The 26120-nt window shown below is 35.5% G+C and overlaps 2 protein-coding genes across 2 annotated transcripts; both read left to right on the forward strand.

Annotated features, from left to right (window-relative positions):
• Nucleotides 1-5110: 5110 nt before the first annotated feature.
• On the forward strand, nucleotides 5111-7724 carry LOC148879555 (uncharacterized). The gene is made up of 4 exons (XM_088961133.1): nucleotides 5111-5386; nucleotides 5519-5585; nucleotides 6963-7043; nucleotides 7348-7724. The coding sequence occupies exons 1-4, from the start codon at nucleotides 5225-5227 to the stop codon at nucleotides 7410-7412; spliced, it is 375 nt and encodes a 124-aa protein (XP_088817259.1). The 5' UTR covers nucleotides 5111-5224; the 3' UTR covers nucleotides 7413-7724.
• Nucleotides 7725-13407: 5683 nt separating this feature from the next.
• On the forward strand, nucleotides 13408-21624 carry LOC148879556 (transmembrane 9 superfamily member 2-like). Its single transcript, XM_088961134.1, has 8 exons — nucleotides 13408-13445; nucleotides 14260-14953; nucleotides 18046-18086; nucleotides 18174-18759; nucleotides 18868-19005; nucleotides 20182-20338; nucleotides 20446-20930; nucleotides 21159-21624. The coding sequence occupies exons 2-8, from the start codon at nucleotides 14811-14813 to the stop codon at nucleotides 21376-21378; spliced, it is 1770 nt and encodes a 589-aa protein (XP_088817260.1). The 5' UTR covers nucleotides 13408-13445; nucleotides 14260-14810; the 3' UTR covers nucleotides 21379-21624.
• Nucleotides 21625-26120: the final 4496 nt, after the last annotated feature.

Here is a 26120-nt window from a genome sequence, read left to right on the forward strand (position 1 = left end):
TTTTCTGGTCTAGCGCCAGCATCACATTGGATCGGCTAAAAAGGGCTTAGAATAGATTACCTTAGCAGAGAAGAATTCAAATCTGCAGTTGATATTTGTAAAGAGGGACAAGAATTAATGAAGTGATCATTTGTAATAGTAGTACATAGAATCTAGGGAAAAGCTTAATATCAAAAAATTTCTGGCTATCCATATTTAGTAAAACTAAAAAGCAATTGCAATCCATGGCAAGAAAACTTTTCTTTGAGTTTCTACATGCAGAAAGATTAATATAAAAAATCACAAATTAAGAAACAGTCCTAATTTGGTCATTGTTTAAAGATAGGCTCCATAGACTAGCAAAAAGTATGGCCCTTGCAAAAGGGCACTAACAGAGCAAATGGATCGGAGTTTCTACCTCCCCACCACACAGATCACACAAATTGCTCGAAGAAATACCCTAACGAAAGTTATACAAGTTCTCCACAAACAGGAGATAGCTGTAGGAACCAACAATAACAATCCACTCTCGTCATAAAATACATGGGGCCCACAGTCATTCCCCATGTATTTTATCACTGGTGTGGACCACTATCATTCATTCCACAGCCTATTACACAGTTAAAGTGTTCAGCTAATCCGATTTTATATCCATGGGATCATCATTATGCCTTCAATGGGGTTCAAAGTGGCACAGAGGATTCCAACGCTAAAATCGAAGATGCCATGCAGCTTCTATCTCCCATCTCTTTCAGTCTGTCACAAGGTCCCTGATTCATATTTGTAAGATGCTTAGTCCTAAGATGCTTAGAATTCTTGTTAGAAGGACTAGTGGGAAAAGTCCATGAAGTATTGTGCTTTATTCAAGCTTTTCTCCACAAAATTTATCTGGATATAAATTGGACAAATATCCGCAAGAGCTCTTCTTATAGCTTTCCACATACTTGAATCTGAAGACTTTATGCATCTAAGAAATTTATCATTGTTTAAAATATTTTGTTTTCAATAAATGAACGAAAAGGGTCCTGTCTAGGGGTGGATTTGAGCTGAGTCGAGCCGAGCCAAATAGCTCGAGCTTGGCTTGCCAATGTATCACAAGGCTCGAGCTTGATTCGAGTTAGAACCTTGAGCTCGAACTTGATTTGAGAAAAACATGTATAAAAATAAAAAATTATATATAAAAAAATTTAAAAATAAGAATTATAATATTTTTATTATATATACTATTTTCTATAATTTTATTATATATATTCGATCTCGACTCGTTTATTAATCAAGTCTCTAAATTGGACTCAAAGCTCGGTTGAAACTGAGCTAAGCTGAGCTTTTCACGAGCCAAGCTCGAGTAGCTCGCTAAGAGCTCGGCTCGTGGCCACCCTTAGTCCTGTCCTTCAACATAAGCCTCCAAGCTAGATCTATTCATGAGGAAGGCTTCAGGTTCAACTCTATACTGTTTCGAGCTTGGGTTTCAAGCCGAACTCATTAGAATTTTGGCAAAATCCAAGCCCAATCCCAACCCATGAATAGGTATGCTCCAAGCTAACTTAAAAAGCTAATGCTTTATTAATAAGCTTTGCTCCAAGCTAACCACCCTCCTTAGGAGTACAAAGTATTCTAGTTTGACCATCTAAACGATTTTTCCTTTTTTGAGTCTTGCCACTAGAATGACCTCTAAATCTTATCAGGGTCTTTTTGGGAAATTGAGTGAACGACTTACAATGAATTGAATGGAATGGAGCACAAACTTTACAATAACTTGTTTTTTAGCATACCAATTGGTGGTGGTTCAATTGGTAGGGTAAAAATAATGGGTAAAGTACAAAAACCTCCCCCAAAGTTTCTGACAATCATAAAACCTCTCCTATGGTTTCATTTTAACAAATACCTCCCCTGAATTTTTGAGAAATTCAACAAAAACCTCCCTTTTGTCACTGTTCCAGATGGAAAGCATAAGATTGATGCACCAGTTTTTTTCAAATACCCATTCTACCCTTTTATAAATTATTTTACATACAAAATTACTGAAATAATCCCATTTTGACTCAACAAAAAAACATATTTCAGTAATTTTGTATGTAAAAGTACTGAAGTGATCATTAAAAGAGGTTTTTGTTGAGTTAAAACGGGGTTATTTCAGTAATTTGTATGTAAAATAATTTATAAAAGGGTGGAATAGGTATTTAAAAAAAAATGGTGCATCAATCTAACGTTTTCCTTATGGGACAATGACGGAAGGGAGATTTTTGTTGTGTTTCTCAAAAGTTTAGGGGAGATATTAAATAAAATTATAGGAGAGGTTTTTATGATTGTCAAAAACTTCAGGGAAGACTTTTGTATTTTACCCTAAAAATAAATTTGATTTATTTATATTTGAATTCAAATTCTACTTATGCCATGTTTGAATCCATTTTGGATTGCAATTGGATATTGAATAGTGTACACATATTAAACTGAAATTGGTCAAAATATGATATAGTATTAATGAAATGAACTAAAGAACGACTTTGATATTATATTTTATGAACGAGGTCAATTAAAAATTACACTGGTATATTTAAATATAATTATATCATATTGGATAAGGTTGGATTTATATTTGGTCCAATTACAAACGGATCCGGTTTTAATGTGCACTCTAGCTATTCCCCAACATGTGGGTCCCTTTTAAAATGTGTATTTTTGTTTCCCTCATCTCATAAATTTTTGTTAGTTTATATAATTGGGAATAGTAATAGTCTAGAGAATTCATCAAAATACAAGGGATACTATATCAAGGTTTTGATAAAGAAAACTAAAAAAAACAATAAAAACTTATGAGGTGGATAAATCATAAATTTCAAAAAAAAAAAAAAAAAGACTTGGTACAAAATGTATGAATCAGGTTAGTGGGCTAGGTACTTTGTTGGCTTGGCCTGACTCATTCTAAGTTGAGTTTGGACAAATTTAGGCCAATGGGCACGATTTTTTTTTGGGCCAAGCTCGGGCTTTCTCAAAAAAACTTTGCCTGAGCCCAACTTATAATATATTATATACAAAAATGTATATTATATTTTATGAACGAGGTCAATTAAAAATTACACTGGTATATTTAAATATAATTATATCATATTGGATAAGGTTGGATTTATATTTGGTCCAATTACAAACGGATCCGGTTTTAATGTGCACTCTAGCTATTCCCCAACATGTGGGTCCCTTTTAAAATGTGTATTTTTGTTTCCCTCATCTCATAAATTTTTGTTAGTTTATATAATTGGGAATAGTAATAGTCTAGAGAATTCATCAAAATACAAGGGATACTATATCAAGGTTTTGATAAAGAAAACTAAAAAAAACAATAAAAACTTATGAGGTGGATAAATCATAAATTTCAAAAAAAAAAAAAAAAAAGACTTGGTACAAAATGTATGAATCAGGTTAGTGGGCTAGGTACTTTGTTGGCTTGGCCTGACTCATTCTAAGTTGAGTTTGGACAAATTTAGGCCAATGGGCACGATTTTTTTTTGGGCCAAGCTCGGGCTTTCTCAAAAAAACTTTGCCTGAGCCCAACTTATAATATATTATATACAAAAATGTATATTATATTTTATGAACGAGGTCAATTAAAAATTACACTGGTATATTTAAATATAATTATATCATATTGGATAAGGTTGGATTTATATTTGGTCCAATTACAAACGGATCCGGTTTTAATGTGCACTCTAGCTATTCCCCAACATGTGGGTCCCTTTTAAAATGTGTATTTTTGTTTCCCTCATCTCATAAATTTTTGTTAGTTTATATAATTGGGAATAGTAATAGTCTAGAGAATTCATCAAAATACAAGGGATACTATATCAAGGTTTTGATAAAGAAAACTAAAAAAAACAATAAAAACTTATGAGGTGGATAAATCATAAATTTCAAAAAAAAAAAAAAAAGACTTGGTACAAAATGTATGAATCAGGTTAGTGGGCTAGGTACTTTGTTGGCTTGGCCTGACTCATTCTAAGTTGAGTTTGGACAAATTTAGGCCAATGGGCACGATTTTTTTTTGGGCCAAGCTCGGGCTTTCTCAAAAAAACTTTGCCTGAGCCCAACTTATAATATATTATATACAAAAATGTATTTTATATAATGTATATATATATATATATATATATATATATATATATATATATATATATATATATATTATATGCTATTTTCTTTATTCTCCTCAAATTTTCAAACCATAGGGAGATCTTTTATTATTTTTGGGTTTCTAGGTTTTTAATATAAATAAATTAGTTTTTTATTAAATAAAAAAGAAAAGAAATCTTTTTTTTTTTCAATTTTCTATTGGGCTTTATATGAGGATTATTGGGCTCGAACTCAAGACCTAGGTCCAATGTAAAGCCGGGCTTGGGCTTGGGGTGTATGTATTTTATTAATATAGAGAGAAAGCCCGACCTATGAAACAAGTCTAAACTAGGGGTGATCATTTCAGCCTGACCCAACCTGGCCCGTGCAAGCCTGGCTTGGAAATTCTAGGCTTGGGCCTAGGTTTTGTGTTCAGGCCTGATCTAGGCCTGGGCCCACATCAAGCTCGCAAATTTTAGGGTGGGGTTTGGGCTTAATACTTTAAGCCTGACCTTGGCCCAACCTGCATATATTTAAACTTACACATTTTGTGTATAGTGTATGCATATGACATGTTATTTTATATATAAATATTATAACATGACATATATAATTTATATTATATATAATATTTATATTATATAATGTATAAAATAAATTTATAAGCATGTTGTGTCATTTAATATAAAATACTATAGATATATAATGTTTTATATATGAAAGAAATTGGTCCAAAATCAGGGCCGGTTCGGCCTGGGCCTGTGTAGACCTAGGCTAAGGCTTATGTTTCAGGCCCGAGCCTAAATTATAACCCTTATCGTAAGTGCAAAGCCCGGCCAGGCCCGGCCCATGATCACTCCTAGTCTAAACCAGCTTCAGGCTCTAATGTATGATCCGGATCATCCGGTGGGCTAATGGTTTATATGGTACAAAATGGGAACCCGATTGTAGGGATGGGTCATGGGCTGGTCCGGTTACGTCGGTTGACGATGAACCGTGTCGGATGTAAATGCAGCTCCATTCTGGACAAATGGATATCCGCTTACGAGTGGGGAGGGTTATTTGGTGGAAGTGATTGGAGAGAAGGAGAGAGAGAAGGGTTTTGCAGGCAGAGGCGCAGAGGCGCAGAGGCGCAGCAGCAATGGCAAAGTTCAACGAGACCCAGAAGATGAAGAGAGCTCAGGCCGCAGAACGTAAGCGGGCGATTCATGGAGATCCCGTGACGAGGAAGCTTAAGAACAAACCCCAACCTCTCTCCATGTCCGGCAAGCGCAAGAGAAAGCTGTTCAAGAAATGGCGTAGGGTTTGTTCTCTCTCTCTCTCTCTCTCTCTTTGTGTGTCAATTTCAAGATAAGCCAGTAGGTTTCTTGAGATGTAGCGGGTTTCTTATATATATGTTTGTTCACTCTCTTTTTGTTGTAATTATAATCTTCAGGAGCAGAAGGAAGCTCTGCAAAAGGGTATAGTTAGCATGGAAGACATCGAGATGGCGGTGGCTGAAGGTGCCTTTTTTTTCCTCTTTAAAATTTATACCATTGAATTAGATTATATTGATTTGGATAATTAGATAATAAGTGACTATAGTCTTATTCATCGGTGTAATTCTTACAATCTAATTTCAGTTTCTGTAAGCATATAAACTGAATATTAACAGATAAATGAACCTCATTTATCTTCTATGTGGGAGATTGCAAGTACAACTATCATGAGCTCTTTGGAGTGTGATTAATTCAAGATGCCCTTAGGCATAGTCTTGCATAGATAGAACTCTCACTTGGAAAGGGAGGACACTTAACTATAGATGCAGGCACTGTAACATAATTGATTGGAGAAGAGGGTAAGTAGGTGGGCTAAAATCATATTCTGGGGAGGTTTATTTGATATTCACAAACTGCTGAACAACAGTTTGGAAAATGAAAGGGGTGCTGCTACCAGTTACTCATTTAAGTTGTGTGATGGAATTGCACAAGTCCTTTATTCAGAGTTCTAGGCAATGAGAATGTGGATCCCCTTGAATTTGTTTGTTGAGGGAGGAAAATTGCTTGGTGTAATGGTAAAATCTTGGGTTGAAGTGTCAGAGCGCAGGTTTAAGTCTGAGAGCAGCCACTGTGTGCAAAAACTGCCAAAGATTAGGTCTGTACAGAGTCCTCGATACCCATGACCCTAGATAACTAGGTCCAACATTTTTTTTTGATAATTATAACTAGGATTTTTTTTTGGCAACTAGGGCCAACATTGGGTGATGACTTTTTTTTTTTTTTTTCCTTCGGGGTTTTCCTCTGTTGTTTTCTATGTGCAGCCTTGCGTATCTGATTGTTCCAAGGCTGTGCCTATGTTCACTTATCTCTTATTTTCTTTCTTATGTATTTTTTTTTTCATTAACCATCAGAAGGAACATAACTAGTTACTGCTGAGTGCTGATGTTGCTACCTTATTTCTATATGCTAAATTAATTGAATACTTATATTTCCTGATTACTTATTAGACTAAATCTGGTTGGTTTTCTAGTATCCTGGTCTAATGATAAAGTACATACTTAAAATCCAACAATGGTTGTTGCCTTTTCTTCCTTTTGCTGGTTCCTTTGATGTTAACTAATATTAAACTATTGATTGGGCATTCTGACAGAAGTTGTGTTTGCTACTGATAAAAGAAGAATTGCTAGTTATTGACAAAATTTAAGTTGACACGTCATCTAGTATTCATCGGCAGAAGCAGTGTTTCTCATGATTGTTCATATGGTTCATAACTAATGTAACATCAAGCTGGACCTCTGATATGCTCTTCTTGTATTGAAAAGATGTTATTAGTTAAAATATTGTGTGCTCATCTTGAATTGTAAACTGTAAAGATAATATTAGTTTATTGCCGAAAATTAGGGTCATCTCAAGAGGCCAAAAAGGAAGAAACAAAATTTCGCTTGAAGAAGAGTGCAAAGCTTCAAGTCAAACAACTAAAGCGTAAGGATAAGTTTTTTATTCTTTTCTAGTCTACATCCTTCCTGCCACCAAGTTCTTGTGAATTGCTTGTGATGATTTTTTCTTCTTATTTTGTATGGGATAACTAAATTTGATGCTATAGGGGTGTTTTCCCATGTGTATGGTTTTCTTTTCTAAAACAAAAAAATAACTATCACATCATTAGAAATGCACTGTTTTTGCTAATGTGGCAGTTGTTTTTTTGTTTTAGAAAACAAAATCTACACACTGACAAACACTCCTTAGTTTGCGAGAGGAAAATTAATGTTTTCTTTTTTGGCTATAGGTAAGAAAAAAGGGAAATCCTCTAAACCAGCTGAAGAGGCTCCTGTTGATGCCATGGTAGAATAGTTGGTGATAGAGATCATTCAATTGACACCTTCCTGTAAACAATTGCCACAGGCGAAGGCAATCTTTTTGTAGGCATTTTTCTAGGATATCAACATTTACTGCAGAACTTTATATTGCTTGTGAAGAGAGAGAGAGAGAGAGAGAGAGAGAGAGAGAAGGAAAGAGGACCCCCCCTCCCTCTCCAAAGGGAAAAAAAACAGAAAGCAACTGCAAAAAACAGGAGGGTAATATTGAAGTATGGATAAACTGATGAACAAACATTGAAGTAATAGAGAAAAAGATGTGCAGCAGCACTTGTAGCCTCTTCCTCAAGTAACTATTTAACTGACTTATTTCTGGTCTTTCAATTGATGCCAAATGCCATGTACTGACAGTTCTTTTGGCTTTGTTTGGTAAGTGTCTAATTTATACCATATAGTTTGTTATTAACTCTTTCCAACTTAGGGCTAGCTATCCAGATCGCCACCCTGTCTAGATGGACCAAAATGTGATTAAAGGATGGTCACAGTTTAGATCTTACACTTTCCTTTCTTCATTATCCTTAAGAAAGACTGAAAAAAATTCAGTAAACGCCTACGGATTTCTTAATACTAAAAGAATTTATGTGACGATGCACTGATAATTATTTTAGGAGCAGTGACTAGGATGCACAAATGCTCTAAAAGGTCAGATGTACATGGGAACCCAATGACCAATGTTGGTGCTGGCTATTGAGGGTGTTGCGAGGGTGGATGGATGTGGATCTGACATTTGGTTTATTTGTTTATTTATTTTTCTATACAAACTTGCTGGTATTGGACAGACAAAATACATGATAAATGCTGGTTCAAAGTTGCTTGAATTACAACATAAGCATCTGAATGAATTTGAGAATTGAGACATGACAAAAATCTGTGTCGAGGGATGTTTTTTTAATCAATAACCACATTTCATTAATCAATAAACTTTCTAATCTTTCTGGAGCTTGAGCTCCCAGGAACAGAAAAAGGAAAATATTACACTTGTGCCTAAAATATTAACTCCCTTTTGATTCCCTGATTAGCTAACCCATCAGCAAAAGAGTTAGTTCATCTTTTCACCCAACTGATTTTAATTTTCATCTCTTGAACCAGCCACCTAAATTTCCTCCTTTCATTACTTCACATCCATAATCTCCTATTTTCTTTATTCAGTCACCCTACCACCACCTCCGAGTTTCCTTCAATGATGAGTTTTCTTATATTCATCTCCTTGGCTCTTTCGATTCCTTTGGACTCTTTCTAGAACTGCAAAAATCTCAGCCCTGAGAGAGTCATCCACTCCAATTGGGCCTAAAATCATGGTTGAAACAAATTCATTCTCATCCCTAAACACACCTCCAATCCCCAATCGTCCAGCATTTCTCCAACTACTCTTATCAAAGTTTAGTTAAAAAAAAACCGGCCGGTGGGGGGCGGGGGGGTCCAAGACACTCCATACTGTTTTGAGCTGGGTACAATTAGCAATCTCACCCCATTTCCTCAATAAATCATTCATTGTGAGGTTTGTAAACAACTCTGAAGATTTCAGCCACTGTACAATCTTTATATGGATCAGTTCTTTCAATTCTTCACTGTTTCTCTACTTCAGAAAAGATCCTGGAATTTCTTTCTTCCCACAAAGCCCAATATCTAAGGCTAAGCCATGATGGAGATATTGCCAATGGGGTGTTTGACAAAATGGTTGGTTTTGTTTTTGAAGAAAAAAAACAACAGCCACATCACTAAAACTAAATTGAACACCTCCTTATTTGAACCTGGATTAGCTACCCTTGACATCCCTCCCATTGAGCAGGTGCTGGTTTAAACGTGTGGGGCAGCGTAGGCTCTATGTGTAGCGGATGCCAGTGGGTCAGAACGTTTACCTTGTCACTACTAACCATTTAACTCATTAACTAGGGTTGTGTATTTGTATCATTGCCATTTCAGCTTAAAAACGTTCAGAGAGGCAATGCCACGATGGCATTTCATGTTAAAACGAGAACACAGGCGTTTTGAGATGAAACTTGTTTGATTGGTACTTATGTTAACCGGGCCATTGAGAAATATTGTGTTTGGTGTTGGCATTATTAAATAAAACATTTGAGTGAAATGTTTAGATTCAATGTGACTGTCACCATACACCCTACTATAATGATTCTCACCCAATGGCCAAATTTAGAAAGAAAATGTTTTCTGATGATTGGCTCATTATTGCACATGGACGAGAATCATTATCGTAGGGTGGGTGGGTGTCACATTGAATCTAAACATTTCACTTAGATGTATTAGATAATAATGCCAACACCATATCATGAGCAAAATAAATTGAAAATGACTTGCATGAAACTTGAAAAACATGACTCTGTCTCATTAGGCCTCGGAGCATAGTTTGTTTGCCTGCGAGTGCAATTAGTCAAAGTATAATTTCTGATTTACTTTTGCTTTTTGACTGTCTTGTTTTCTCATGATAAGTAAAATGAAGTGACCTCCACTCTAAATGAAAGATAATGGAGGCAAGAGAAAGGTTATTTGTTTAGGAGTGAGGTAGGATGCAAGATATATATAAAAAAAAGCCTCTCTATTCTTAAATGCTTCTAATAAAATTCATGCACAACTCAAATAAAAACTCTCTTAGGTTTTAATTGTTTCTAATAAAATCCATTATTACTCTCACTAATAGGATTACTCTCTCTCTTTCTCTCTCCAATAGTCAATGTTTGTAATATATTCCCTCCCATTAAATCCCAAATCCATCTATGTATCTATATATAATAGAAAGAGGAAAAAAGAAATCCATGGGCATTTTTTATCTCCTCTCTCTCCAATAGAAGCCTTAGCTTGGACCTAAATTAGTTTCTAAAAACCCAAATTTGCCCACTAGTACATGGGTGAACCAATCTAAACAAATCATTGCTCATTTCCTTGTGTTATCAAATTTTCCCTATATTTTGATCTTTTCTTTGGGTTTAGGTTTCGTCCTTTGTTTATATTAATTTAATTTAATGTAGATTTGTTTAATAGATTATTATGTTCAATAATAAAATGTAGTAAGAAATAACTTAACGTGAGTTTTTGGTTGTTTTCATTGGTTCAATTTTGGAATTGTTTTCTTTAACTTAGTAGTTATTAATCTCATGCTAAACACATTTTTTGCTTTATAGGGCTATACAGTGGGAGGTAGCCCATTGCCCCAACCTGGGTCTATACTACAACTAACTAGATAAGGTATCAATTGAGTCATCATTAGTTGGTTTATGTGCTTCTTATATTATATAAGCTATATAAAAAGAAAGTTTTGAAGCTCAATACCTAAAAAAGAAAAGAGAATTTTTTTTTTCTACTATTCTACATGTAAAAACGTAGAAATATAGCATCCCATGCATCACATGGTTCACTACTAGTATATAATAGAAAGAGGAAAGAGGGAAGGTAAGGGGTTCTCTCACCACAAAGCACACATGTGCCTCCTCCTCTTTTTTGCCGCACACACACACACACACACACACACACATATATATATATATATATATAAAACAAGTCATCAAAATTAAAACTCTCATGGGACTTTATTGTCTCTCATAAAATCCATATTTACTCTCTCTCTCTTTCCCTTAAATAGCCAATATTTGTAACATCTCCCCTCACCATTAATTCCCTTTTCTCCCTCTTAAATCTCTCTTAATTCCTTTTGGCTCTTCATAATAAAGTAAGGGATGTAAATTAGGCGGAAGGAGTTAGGTAAGGGCTAATATAAAGATGAACCCTAGCTTGGATCTAATCTAATGCCAAAACCCAAATGTGTTCACCCAATACATGGGGTGAACCAATTTTCTTCTCATATAATACTCTTAAGAAGCCATTGCTCCTTTCCATGGGCCATAGAGCTTTTCTTTCTTTCTTTTTATAAATTTAGTGTAGATTTGTTTCATTGATTGTTTTGGCTCAAATAAAAAAATGTAGTAATAAAACACTTAATGTGAGCCTTCGATTATCATCATCAATTCAATTTTGAATTTGTTTTTTAACCTGGTTATCAATTTCATGCTAAACACATTTTTTGTTTTAGATTTATAGGGCTACACAACAGGAGTAGCTCATCCCCAAACCCTTAAGGCCTTAACCCTCAACCCTAGGAACAGTGGAATTTGATCCCAAGTCCTTGCTACAACAATCTAGAGAACCTATCAATTGATCCACCATCAGTTGGTTCTCGGGCTTGGATCTGCTACCCACAACACATTATAGTTTTGCATTGAGAATATCTCTTGTCATTCATGGGAAGATGTTCCCAATACACAGTGGTGGTTTTATGTGGTAATACTTAGTGGGTGACAGATCCAAAGTGTTGGTTCTCATGCTAAGTAGTTGATTTATGTACTCTCATAATATATAAGCTATATAAAAGGAATGAATTTGAAACTCAAAAACTAGAAAAGCGAATTATTTTTTTCCTACTATTAATGAACAGAAATATATGAAATTTTAATATTTGAAGCAAGGTTGTCCAAGCACTGCTTTTTTTTTTTTTTAATTTTTATTTATCTAAATGCTGTAAACAATTACAATGACGATGGTGGTCTTGGATGCTTATGAAACAAAATTTACTAATATGTAGCAACCTTGAGCGTTCACAAATCAAAGAGAAGTTTTATAAGCCTTTGTGCTTTCTAACAAACCCCTAACTTTAAAAGTTTTCCCCAAGTTACTACTTTATTGGCAATTTCTTATCATATTCTTCCTATTGAAAGTATTATGGTAATACTTCTAACAAAATACAGGCTAAACCTTAAATTGTGAGAGGCTAGTTGAGAATGAAATGAAAAGCAATCTTTTAAGTAAATGTTATGGTGCATTTGGTTTTCGAGAAACAGATGGGAAAGGAAGCATATTTGAAGAATATTCTTTTTTTTTGCGTGTTTGTTTCAAATGAAAACCCGGGAAAGGAAAGGAAACACCAGGGACACGGGTTCCAAAAAATCGGTAAGCGGGATTGCACTAATTTGGTGAGACCCCACTGAGAAAGGAAAAAGGCGAAAAAATTTTGTCGAGAGCCCTCTCATAGACATCGTCGCCTCCCTTCTCGTCCATTGTCATCTTCGGCATTCCTATCAGACATAGGGGTGGCCACGAGTCAAGCCTTTCATGAGCTATTTGAGCTTGGCTCGACTTGGTTTAAATTGAGCTTCAAGCCGAATTTGAGCCCATTATATAGGCTCGTTTGCTAATTGAGCAAAGCTCTAGCCTAGTGAAGCTCGGTCTATGAGGCTCGTGAGCCTAGTATTAAATAAATAATTTTTATTATATACATACATACATACATATAGATATATAACAAATAATTTTATCATATACAATAATATTTTTATTTTTCATATATAATATTAATATTTTTTTATAATTCTTAAATTTTTGTCTAAAAAATAAAAAAATAATTTTATACAAATAATTTTTATTTTTCAAAAAAAAAAAAACTTAGCTTATAGTCAAGCTTGAGATTAGTCGAGCTCAAACTTGCGAGCTATGAATCTAGCCAAGCTCGAGCTCGAGTCTGATACTATTCCCGTAAACCAAGCTCAAATAGCCAAGTCTTCGGCTTGGCTCAGCTCGAATCCACCCCTAGCCAGATGGTAAGTGTAGTTCCGATACTATCTCTTCATTCCTATTCTTTTTTATACTGTTTTTCTCTTGTTACATTTGATGGGTGGCCATTGAAATCTCATTGCTGGCTCCATCCGTCCTTGGTCATCCATACCTCACTACTAGCGTTCTCGGTGAAGGTAGGCTTAGACCTAGCATGATTGAACAAGATCTAGCTTCTAACCGGATAGTCATTTGAGTTTATTCGCACGATCTCTAGACCTGCATTATGGAATGTGGTTGTTCCAAATCTAGACATTGTTCTTCGGCACGATAGTATATCTTTTTGTTCATACATTTTTTTTTTTGTTTCAATTGAACTCAGATATGAGATTTTGTGTTGTTTTTTGTTATTTCAGGTAATCACAAACAACAAAGCATTTGATTTCAGCTTCAGGTAATAGGTGATCTTAGATCTAATATTTTCTTTCAGTACGTTGTTTTTTTTAAGTATTTTTCTTCTACACTTCACCGATTTGGAATGTGATTACGATATCTTATATGCACCTCATTGTTGCCATGTGGCAAATTTACACATTCATGTGGTCGACCATACAATGTCATTTAAGAAGATGAGAAATGATGAAAACTTGGTTTGATATGTTTCCTGTTAAATTTTCTTAGAAAACAAACACATAAAAATGAATTTTGATTGTATTGTTTCTCAGGAAATAAATACTAGATGCAAAAATGGGAAAAGTTTATATTCCTTTCTTATCCCATCCTTTCCCATTTCATCCTTTCTTGGCAATCAAACAAACCATTAGAATCAAAGAGCTCAACAATCTTATGTTCTAACCATAATAAGCAGTATATTTATGGTCCTACCCCTCACTCTAATATACTCTTTTGGCATAAATTTCAATAAAGAAACTAATAATCTACTAAATTGCATTACATATATAATAATTTTTTCTTATAATTATTCATTGATTTTATTTTCCATTATTATAATGTTATGACTCTGTGCCAATCACCATAAAAATGATTTGACTTTTGAGAAAAAATGATTTGTACACACCACATGGCAATTTAATTTGATACGACGACACTGCATTTTGCATCCTGTATTTAAATTTAGCTTTTACAATCTGTAAGAAAAACAAGGCTAGTATCCGCTACTCCGCTTTACTATGTGGTAACAAAAAAAAAAGTTTTTTTCTTAAAATTTTCATAGCATATGATTTTCACATGTTAGTATTACTATTTAGCTTTTAGGGCCTGAATGGATCCGTTCGCAGCCCTAGATGGACCCAAGTTGGCTTCCAAACAAATCCAAATGAAGAAGCACAGAGCGTTGCCCGCTTTTAGTGAGGTCGCCCGAGTCCGGATCCGGTACCCACTCATCACGATAAAACAGGAGCCCACGTCCGTCTGACCAAATTTTTTCACCCTCCGACTTCCATGTAAATCCCTCTCCAGAGAAAAGAAGCTTTTTTGCTTTGTTAGATCTATCTGCCTTCTTCTTTGTTGAAGCTTAAAATTTTCTGTTCAAATACCTTCGTTCGCTACCGTTAATGATTACTAGCTCTGTTTTTCTGCTGGAATGATCTTAGTCCAAGGTGTATGTCAAGACATTAAGTTTCTTCTTCCATTTCCCAGATCTGCTACTGGCATTGTTCTTTTGTTTTTCTGTTAATTGGGTGTTTTATTTATGAAAGTTTCATTGTGATACTATTTGATCTGAGTTTGGTCGAATATTGCCGGGGGAAACGAAGGTTTTGATTTTTGTGGCGAAACTCTTAGCTTGATAACGGTGGCAATGAAAATGGTGGGAGCTCTGGTTGTGTTTCTTTTCCTGGTTTCTGGTTTGAGAGTGGAAGCAGATGGGTCAAATCATAAGTACAAGGAGAGAGAGCTTGTTCCTCTCTATGCAAACAAAGTGGGTCCTTTTCACAATCCCAGGTAAGTGAATGAAACGTTTTGTTTCCATTTTTCGAAGTAATAAGATCAATCCTTTACTTGCTCCGGTGCTTAATATTTTTTCTTTTACGGCACAAGGGATTAAACAATCTAAAAATATATTCTTTTGGGGTTGTGGATTTTGGTGTTTAACACTTTATCTTGACATGAGTCCACCAAACACAAGGGATTTTGGTTGTGTTTCTTTTCCTGGTTTCTGGTTTGAGAGTGGAATCAGATGGATCAAATCATAAGTACAAGGAGAGAGAGCTTGTTCCTCTCTATGCAAACAAAGTGGGTCCTTTTCACAATCCCAGGTAAGTGAATGAAACGTTTTGTTTCCATTTTTCGAAGTAATAAGATCAATCCTTTACTTGCTCCGATGCTTAATATTTTTTCTTTTACGGCACAAGGGATTAAACAATCTAATAAAAGTTCTTTTGGGGTTGTGGATTTTGGTGTTTAACACTTTATCTTGACATGAGTCCACCAAATACTGCATTATATTTTTAATAATTGTAGATGAATCTGCATTTTCTGTTTCTTTATAGTCGTATAAGATGCTTGGTTTATTTATTTATTTATTTATTTTTAATTCTGTTATGGGTTCTGAATTTTCTCTGTTTGATGGTGGTGCCTATTATACAAATTTGTATTGTCAAAATGCTTGGCTGAGCCCGCGCGATGACCATGTCAAGGCATCTGGGGGTTTCTAGATGAACAACTGGACAACTCCTGAATTTGGGAACTTCCCTTATCGGCTGGATGTTTATGTATTTATACATGAAAAAGAACTATGAGAATTGATTTAACTACAGACGATATCAGGAGTCCAAGAACTAGAAGGCCATGTTAGGGTTGAAGGTTTCTGCTGCTAACTTAACAGACCTATCAGGCATGGAGGCCAAGATATTCCAGCTTCAACCATCCAAATCTTCATTCTTCAAGTCACAAGGCTATTTGATTCTTTTTTGGGGTCATTTAGAGAATATCATGATTCATGAGCTATTAATGTGCACTGATACACGTGGGCCATTAAATTATATATAGGGCAAATTTCTTAAACTACCCTTATGGTTAGCTAATTGACTAACTCTACCCTTACTGTTTACATATTGTCTTAGAGTACCCCCCAAGTTTTCTGACAATTGTCTAAAACCTCCCTTACTGTTAACTTTCCGTCACATGCGACATCATGTGATTGATATATTTTCCAAAAATTCCTAAAATACCCTTTCGTCTAAGCCTACTCTGTCTCGTCTCTGATGAAGATCCCAGAACAACTTCATCTTGGGGTTGGGGTGGAGCACCGATTTCATCTTCTGGGGATCAAAGAAGATGATTATGACTTGGAGCGACAATGATCCCTATTCTTGACATTGATTTCAAGAAAAAGTTCGTAGGTGTTGTAAAATGCATATTAAGTGTGGTTTTGGAGGGTATTTGGATTGTAACAGCTTCCTGTAGGTTGGATTGCTGAACAATCTGCCCTCCATTTCCACAAGTATTACCTATGGCCTCGGTGTTGTTTCCTATGGATCTCATAATCTTCTCAAAAAATTGCAGTAGGAACAACAAAGCTACCAACCATTTTCAATCACCAAGCGGACAAAGTTATCTCCCATACTCTGCTCTCCATTAATGACAGTCTGCATTTTTTTGGTAACAAAACAAATACTATAGATATTCTTCTATTTTCCCCCTTGTGATTTTCAAGTTCAATGTATCAATAGAGTACAAATTAAAATTTTTGTTTTGGAACATCCAAAAAATGTCATTTTACTTCATTAAAACTACCAACAGAAGAAAAGCTAGTGATTCAATATAAATTTCATTGGGTACACAAAGCCCGCTGACCTCCAACCAAACTGATAATTAAAAGCTATTGCTTGGGTTTTAACCTCCAAAATGAACTGATAATCAAAAGTTGCTGCTTGGGTTTTTTAATTAGACATGGTAGCCTTAGCTTTGAAATTCTCTGAAAGTGCTTAAAATCTTAATTTATTGATCAATGATAATGCTACTTCGACGTCTGAGTAGGTGTTTCCTCAATCTCGCTACTTTGAACCAGTAAGGAGCCAATTTGCTCATTGCTTCCATTACTTTGGGGTCCTCCTCATCTTCATATCCATTGCCTCCTGTAAAGCAATCAAATAAATAGCTTCTAGTGCTTGGACCCTGAGATCTAGATCATCCATTGGATCTTGTTCGATTGAAAGTGCATTCCCAAGCTCAAGTGGCATTTTTTATGTCCTGTTCGCTATAAACTTTCTTTCCAGCACAGGCAGAAGGCAGAGCTGGTCAGAGAAATTCTGACATCAAAAGCAAATTTTGTAGCTGCTTCTCAGCTTCAAAACAGCAATTGCAAATGGTCCCAGAAACTCCCTTTCTCAGTAATAGCAGTCATGAGCATGGAGAATGAAACTGAGGCCTTAGATGATAATAGAAATAGGAGGCCATGTTCCGAGAGAAAACGGAATCATGTTCTTGTCTCCTTGCCTCCGTCCTCCCCTGTTTCAGCGATGGTTTCATTTTAAAAATTTGAAGAATAATGGGTAAAATAGTCTTTTTCATCTTTCTGTTAACTGATGTTAATGGCAAGGAGGTTTTAGACAATTGTCAGAAAGATTAAGGGTACTCTAAGACAATATGTAAACAGTAAGGGTAATGTTAGTCAATTAGCTAAACCGTAAGGGTAGTTTAAGAAATTTTTTGATGAATAATAAGTGATCAATATATATATTAAGTTCATGGATAATAGGTGATCAACTGGTAAACTTGTCCAATCTAGGCAGGTGCCTGATTGTTTAGGTGTCTCTGAGAGACTCAGGCTGTTGGTGACTTGGCATTTTCTCATATCCCCTGGCCCGTGGGTGTGTATCACTTAGTGGTCTCTAGGGCACCTTGACACCTAGGTGTTGCCTAACTGAACATCAGGCAAGATTTGAACATATTGCTGGTTTGACTTAGTGCTTGTCCTTATTGGGCATCACTGTTGATTCTTTAACTTTAGTCCATAGCTCTACTTTGAGTTTTTTTTTTTCCTACTTTTTGTTTGGGATGGTCTGTTGATAGGGTGTTTGGTTTTTATGCAGTGAAACATATCGATACTATGATCTTCCTTTCTGTTCACCAGGTTTGGACTACTATAATCTTTCTTGTTCTGAATTGCATTGTTTATGGGCTACCCTCCCAGTTTGATTGTTTGCTTTAATGACCTTAGAACATGTGAAGGAGAAGAGGGAAGATCTTGGAGAAGTACTGAATGGTGATCGCTTGGTTGATGCACCATATGAGCTGAGCTTTCGAGTGGACAAGCACAACGAAATCCTCTGCAAAAAGACATTATCAAAAGAGGAAGTTACTCAACTGAGGACTGCTGTGTTGAAGGACTATTACTTCCAGATGTATTATGATGACCTACCCTTCTGGGGATTCTTAGGCAAAGTTGAAAGGGATGACAAGATGGATCCTAGCGAGTACAAATACCTGCTGTTTAAACATATCCACTTCGATGTTCTTTATAACAATGACCGTGTCATAGAGATCAATGTTCAAACTGACCCAAATATGTCTGTGGACATCACAGAGGACAAGGAAGTTGAGGCTGAATTTACGTATTCAGTTAAGTGGAAGGAGACTGATATTCCTTTTGAAAAGAGAATGGAGAAGTATTCCAAGTCGTCATCAATGCCACAACACTTGGAAATCCACTGGTTCTCAATAATTAACTCTTGTGTGACTGTTCTCCTCTTGACTGGGTTCCTCGCTACCATTCTAATGCGGGTGCTGAAGAATGACTTCATTAAGTAAGACATAATGGCGTTCTCTCTCTCTACCCCTCATTTTTGCAGTTTAATCTTTTAATTATTTTGCAATTAAAGATTTATTAATTAACTTTTTTTTTGTGCTAAAAGGTATTCACATGATGAAGAATCAGTTGATGACCAAGAGGAGAGTGGGTGGAAGTATATTCATGGGGATGTCTTTCGATTCCCGAAATACAAGTCCCTATTCTCAGCCGTTCTTGGTTCAGGAACTCAGCTCCTTGCCCTGTAAGAACTCTTTATAGAGCTATTTATATTATATTTATTTTTTTGGGTTGATGTTTTGATCATACTTGCAGATGTAAGAATCTGAGACCAGTAAATGCCCTTATGAAATTATAGGAACTACTGCAACTACTGGAGAACTGGGACTGGGATTTAAAATGCAATTACAATCTATGCTGCCTGTACACAGATGCTAACATGGGCATATCTATGGGAAATGGGGATGCAATTCTCAATTTCCACTTTTCCTAAAACCCTGTATACAGATGGCCATGAGTTATCCCATTTAGTATTACTAATATATGCTTGTATATTTTTCTACCAAAAAAATGCTTGTATATTTAATTTTTGTAGCTAATTTCCATACTTCACAAAATTTCTAATATATATGGTTTTTATAGTATGATTTGTAAAACCATTATGATTTTACACAATTTAAAAGTATTAACATTATAAAGTCTACGTGTCAATGCAGTACCAGTGTGCTAGGTGAGGTATCTGGATATCATAGATAAATAGTAGGAAAATGGTAGGGGGAATGGGGAATTGGTTTAGTTGGGATTCTCTAAACAAGCCCCATCAATTTTTCCCATGTGGAGGAACGGTTGACCAATCTAGACAGTCTATATAGGGGGACATTCTGGATTAGCCATGTGATCTCCAGCCCTTGCCTGCCAATTCCCCACCTTCTATTGGAACTTTCAGTAGATGTTATTGCCATCCAAAGTTCCATCTATTTAAATGTCAATGGGTAAGTGCTTCTTTGGGCATGTAGCAAGGGCTTTTGGATTGTCAAATTGAAGAGAGCAAGTGAGATCTTTTTGGGCCTCCAAGATTCTTAGATCATTAAGATCCCTCTAATTGACCAACTACCCAGCCTGTTGTATATATACAATTTGATATTCAAATTATATATTTAATTACTTATTGAAAATGCTTGTGTCTAATTTGAAATATCAAATCTAATATCAAATGTTATAAAATCGTTCGATGTTTAAAACTTTAAATTAATGTTGGGGATTATTCATGCACTTATGCCTTGATCTCATTATATGTTCATCATTCATTGGGGACAATTTTCTTGTATAATTAAGATATATGCACATTGAAACTGTCTAGGTACTTTTTTTTTTCTGATACAAAATTTCCTAATGATTGTTGTCTTTCTGGTTGCACCAGTTCGTTGTTCATTTTCCTTCTTTCACTAGTCGGGGTGTTCTATCCATACAACAGGGGAGCTCTTTTCACAGCTCTGGTTGTCATATATGCACTTACCTCTGGAATTGCAGGCTACACTGCCACATCAACCTATTTGCAATTAGAAGGAACTAACTGGGTAGATCTTGCATCTTAGTGATTGTTTTTTTATAGATGCCTAGCTCTCTTTGTGTGTGTTTCTTATTTTATTTGTTTCTTTATTTTTTCTCTTTTCCGTCCACCCAGGTGAGAAACTTGTTGCTGACAGGTTGCTTGTTCTGTGGACCTCTGTTCTTGACATTCTGCTTCCTCAACACTGTTGCTATTGTATATAGCGCCACTGCAGCTTTACCATTTGGAACGATCTTGGTCATTCTTCTCATTTGGACATTGGTAACTTCACCTTTGCTTGTATTAGGTGGTATTGCTGGTAAGAACAGCAAGACAGAATTTCAGGCTCCATGTCGCACTACAAAGTATCCTAGAGAGATCCCTCCATTGCCATGGTACAGGGGAACTATCCCTCAGATGGCAATGGCAGGTTTCCTGCCATTCAGTGCCATCTATATTGAACTGTACTACATTTTTGCAAGTGTATGGGGCCACAAGATTTACACCATATATAGCATCCTCTTCATTGTTTTCATCATCCTCATCATTGTCACGGCATTCATCACTGTAGCATTGACGTATTTTCAGCTTGCTGTTGAGGACCACGAATGGTGGTGGAGGTAATTTTCATTTACATGCATATATAAAAATGCACAATAGTAAATTTTGATAAGCTTGTCTGGAAAAAGAAAAAAGGGAAAACAAGAGAATACAGGCTAAATGGAAGTTTAAGTTCACAAAAAAATTGAGTATCTGTTACAAATACCAGATAAAGGGGCAATTAATAGTTTCTGTGTGCTTATGGTCTTGTGCGGTTTAAGTTTTAACTATTCTATACATTTATGCAGGTCTGTTCTTTGTGGAGGCTCAACTGGAGTATTCATCTATGGCTACTGCTTGTACTACTACTATGCAAGATCAGACATGTCTGGTTTCATGCAGACATCTTTCTTCTTTGGTTACATGGCCTGCATCTGTTATGGGTTCTTTCTCATGCTTGGGACTGTTGGTTTTCGTGCTTCACTGCTGTTTGTGCACCACATTTATCGCTCAATTAAGTGCGAGTAGATGTTTGGTTTGGCTACTTCTGCCCAACTGTTCATCAAATCGCTGAGTTAACATTATAGAAGTAGATGAGACTTGAGAGTGCTCATCAAGTGCTTTAAGGTGTTTGGTCTGGTCACTACTCAATTGTCCTGCCAACTGTAGGTCGCATAGTTCTGAGTCAATATTGTAGTAGTAGAGCAATTTTCCTTAGCTTGCTTTTGCGAATTTTTCATCCAAATAAGGAAAATATTATTTTATCACGAAAAATTATAATCTGTGGTTTCTTTATTTTTAAATCCCATTATTATATTTACATTTCTTTCATAGAGGATTTAGCATCAGCCTTTATGTAGTTTATCTAGGATTTAATAACAGTAGCAAATTACCCGTTCCATAGTGAAGATGTCCAATGCTTGATCGTTCTTTTTGGTTGGAAAGAGTAGCCAGTTTATAAGCTCTAAACCATTGTACATTTTTATTTGTAATGCTATTTTGTTCTAGGTTGTTTATGCCTTATTGTATGGTTATGAATATGATATTGACTGTTTTTTCATAATATGTTAGTATTGTTGACATTATTTGTTTGTTTATTCTGAAGACAAAATTTTGGGTCAATGCTATGGATAGAGAAATGGATTCCTGTAAGGAGTCTAAAACCCAAGGCTCAGTTTGGAAAGAGTACGGATGCAAATATGTACCGCTTAAATACATACAAAATAATACAAAATGTAAGGTTTTGCACTCTACATATTTGCATTTGTACTCCTTCCAAACTCAGCCTAAGAGTGGTTAATGTGAGGTTGACTTGGATGGGAAACAAATCCCATCAAGAATCATTTAATCTCTATCATCTTCTGGACTTGAGTCTAAAAACTTGAAGCTTGAGAGATCCCATCAAGAATCATCCCAAGAAAGATTGAGGTGTTTTGATCGAAGTTGTTCTTTGAAAATGATGTTAAGGGTTAATGGATTCATTCAAATAGGCAAGTTTAATTAGACTTACTATTTGATTAATTGATTGGTCAAATTGTGAAGTAATTAGCACTTAGAAATTGTTTTCTTGTTCAAGAGGATTCTGATGTAATGTGAATGAATATAATGTATTTGAATTGCAGTTCAGGCTGGCTTTGATCAGTTTTTGTTTCTCGTTATTGCTTTTCATCAGGATTGAAATAACTTGGGCAGGTTGATTGGCTACCTCAACTATAAAGAAGTCAAATTGGGCTGTTCAATTTGAAGAGTTTCAACTACATTATGCTAAGATTCAGGCACAGGCCCACTCAAACTTTAGCAAATCTTCAACCAAACCTAACCCAAGTTGCACCCTACCCACCTATTTACCTCTGTAGACGTAGAGAAGCTTGGTAGATGACCTATCTATTTCTGCAACATGGAAGAATCATGTGGTCAATCAGAACTATTCCTTTCATAGGGTTCTTCTAGATTGGCTAGGGGTGCAACTTGGTCGGGCTCATGTTGGGCTTTTGTCAAAATTTGAGTGGGCCTGGCCCAAATCCCGATCCCAAAACAGTGAAAAGTGTTAACTTGGACCAACCCGAATTGCAGCCCTAGGATTGATCATGCGTTCCTCTTCAATCCACGTCAGCTCTACACCCTGCTTTGTATTGTAGTTTTCCTTGAGTGATGTCCATCCAAACTTTCATTTCTCCAAGGTGGAAGAATATCAAGACCACCCTTTTTCCTCACTTCACATGAACTCTAAACCCACTTTATAATGGAGACAGATTGAAATACCTCCAATATCAAGACCACCCTTTTTTTTCAAGCAATGTTGGGTATATGAACACGGGGTTTTCGATGGGCAACCCAAGCCCAACCTGATGTAGGATCAGGCCCAACTCTTCATGTTAAGGCTTCTTGGAAAAGCTCTGTTGGCCCCCCATCATTTTGGTTCAAGTCTGTGCAGCCTAAGTTTCGTTAAACCAGAGTATTAATGAAGACATGAAAAGTTATATATATATACACACGTATGTTTGCATGTGGCAATTTTGATGTCTCATTTATGATAAGTGTATGCCTTCTCAGTTGCCACATTTGTACTATGAATGAAGATACTGAACCCCCCCTTACCCCAAAAAAATGGGAGTAGGGATCTTCTACCAACAAAAAGGCTTCCAACTCTGTCCTCACTGGCCACTGCAGCCATACATTGGGAACATCTCCGATCTCCCTTGTTATTCATGGGGAGATCTTCCCAATGTACTACTGCAATTGGCTGGGTGGGACGTTGTTGGGACTGTGTTTGTAGCTGATCTTAACTAAAAAAAATGGAGGTACTGTGTTCTTTTTCTCCCTTAAGATTATAAGAAATTTCTGGGAATGCTTTCCATATGCTTTTGACATAAGCCAGATTGAAATCAGGGCAATCTTTAACTTCTACAGTCAATTAATTCCCATAGGAATTGCTTCAGAAATTGTATATTGCATGATACACATTATAGGGGAACATAAGGGTAGGGGTGTACATGAAAAACAGAAAAACCAATCGAGAAAACCAAACCAGTTAATCGAACTGATCGGTTTGTTTTCGGTTTGGAATTTTTGAAAAAATTCAAGGGTCGGTTTGATTTTTGGTTAACCTATAAAAAAAGCTGACGGTTAACTGAACCGACCAGTATATATATTTATATGTATATTATATATACATTTTTAATATATGTCACATATTCTCTATGTATTATATATAAATATATATTCATTATATATATAAATATATACTTATATTATATTTATAATGATCCATTTATAAATATTATATATTTTTAAAATATTTATTATTTATAATATAATATCATACATATATTTATATAATATATATTATAAATATAAAAAACCAAAATCGGCAGATTGGTTAACCGGTGGTACCGGTTTTGTTTCAGTTTGGAAAAATGGAAAAACCAGTACCACAATTTCGGTTTACAAAAAAGGGCCATGGTTCAGTTAACTAAACCATGGACACCCCTACTTAAGGGTGTGAACAGAATAGGGTGCACTGTGCACACGAGATCCATTGGCCTTACCATAGTGCTTGCTATTGCCATTACTCAAGTTTTATCCTGGGTTGGTTGGGTTGGATCATGGATTAACTTGCCGATTCGATTGTCATGTTTAATTGGGACCATTTATGTATTGTTAGAAGTTTCCACTCTTTAATCTTTACTATTTAGTCTTTACACTTAAGGGTGTGAATGGATCGGTTTTGGATTGGACCCTATCCAGTCCAAAATATTTATTAGATTGGACTGGACTTGGTCCATCTGTAATAAATTTATATTGGATTTGGTTGGATTAAGCCAATATCCGGTCCATTGATATAAGATAAGAATATAGGTGTCAATGGAACGGGTTTGGGTTGAGACCAATCTAAATTAAAATGAATTTGAACAAATTGGTGGTCCAAATATTGAATTGGGCTGATCCAAAATAGTCCAAATTATTCATTGGATTGGATTGGACCTGATCCATTTGTAATGGACTCACATCAGACTGGATCAAACTGGACCAAGTTCAGTCTAATCGACACCCCTACTTACACTTTATTGTTTACTCTTTGAATTGTTGAATTTTCCCAGTTATTTTATTTTATTTTTAGAATTTTAAGGTTAATTTATTTAATTTTGACAATTTTTCTGTATTTTTCTTTATATTTTTTTAAATCCCCATTTATTTTTAGGGATGACCTTAATTGACACGTGGATCAATCCTAACTTGAACAATTAGGATTAGAGTCTAGCATTTACCGATCCAATCCGACCCAAAATCAACCAGAAGCATCTGACCCAACCCAGTTGACAGGTCTATTAATGCAGCAATTTGTCTTTTCCACTTTAGAAGCTGATGCTTAAAATGTCTTCTCTTAATCTAGGCTGTTAGCATGAAGGTTTACATGATACCCTTCTTTGGTACACTTAATAGAAGGAAGAGACCATATGAACCCTCTTTTTTGGGTATTACTTTATACACGGGGGATTAAGGGGTGGGCATAGAGCAAGGTGCACGTACGGTCCACTGTGACCGTACCACCAGGGAGAGTCAGGTTTGATCTGCTCCTCCTATTTAAGAGGATGCCAAGTGACCATCTCAGCTATGTACTAGATCATCGGCCATACCATGTGAAAATAGGGTTAACTGAACCGTGGATTTTGTTTTTTAATTGAACCGGTATTATTGGTTTTTGAAAAATCAGTAAACGAAATCAATCGGTTAATCAGTTGACCGGTCCAGTTAATTATCGATTCGATTTGTTGGTTTTTTAGTTTTTTTAATTTTTATAAAAAAATATAAAAAATATTATATTTTAAATAATAAATAATATATCATATATTATAAATATACATATATATAATATACATACATATATATATATATATATATATATTTATTTATTTATTTATTTATATATAAATATATGTATACTCATCGGTTTGGTTAACCGTCAGTTTTCTATATTGGTTAATCGAAACTGAACCGACACCTTTGGTTTTTTAAAAACACCGAACTGACTAGTTTGATTAACCAATTTTTGGTTCAATTTTGGTGGGTTCGATTTTTTTATTTTCTTTGCTCACCCCTATGTGAAACTGATGCACTTAGTTTCTCTTTTATTGAGCAAGAACAGTCAATTGTATTTCATTTGTGGAAATTTCTAAGGTATGGTACCTGAAGAAAAACTTTAACAACCCACATGAATTTGAATCATTACAAGCTGATTGTTTATCAGTTATTTAGGTACCATAAGAATA

The sequence above is a fragment of the Nelumbo lutea genome, chromosome 1 (genome assembly GCF_056320005.1).
Source record: "Nelumbo lutea isolate HS-2025 chromosome 1, American lotus-T2T, whole genome shotgun sequence".
NCBI lineage: Eukaryota > Viridiplantae > Streptophyta > Magnoliopsida > Proteales > Nelumbonaceae > Nelumbo > Nelumbo lutea.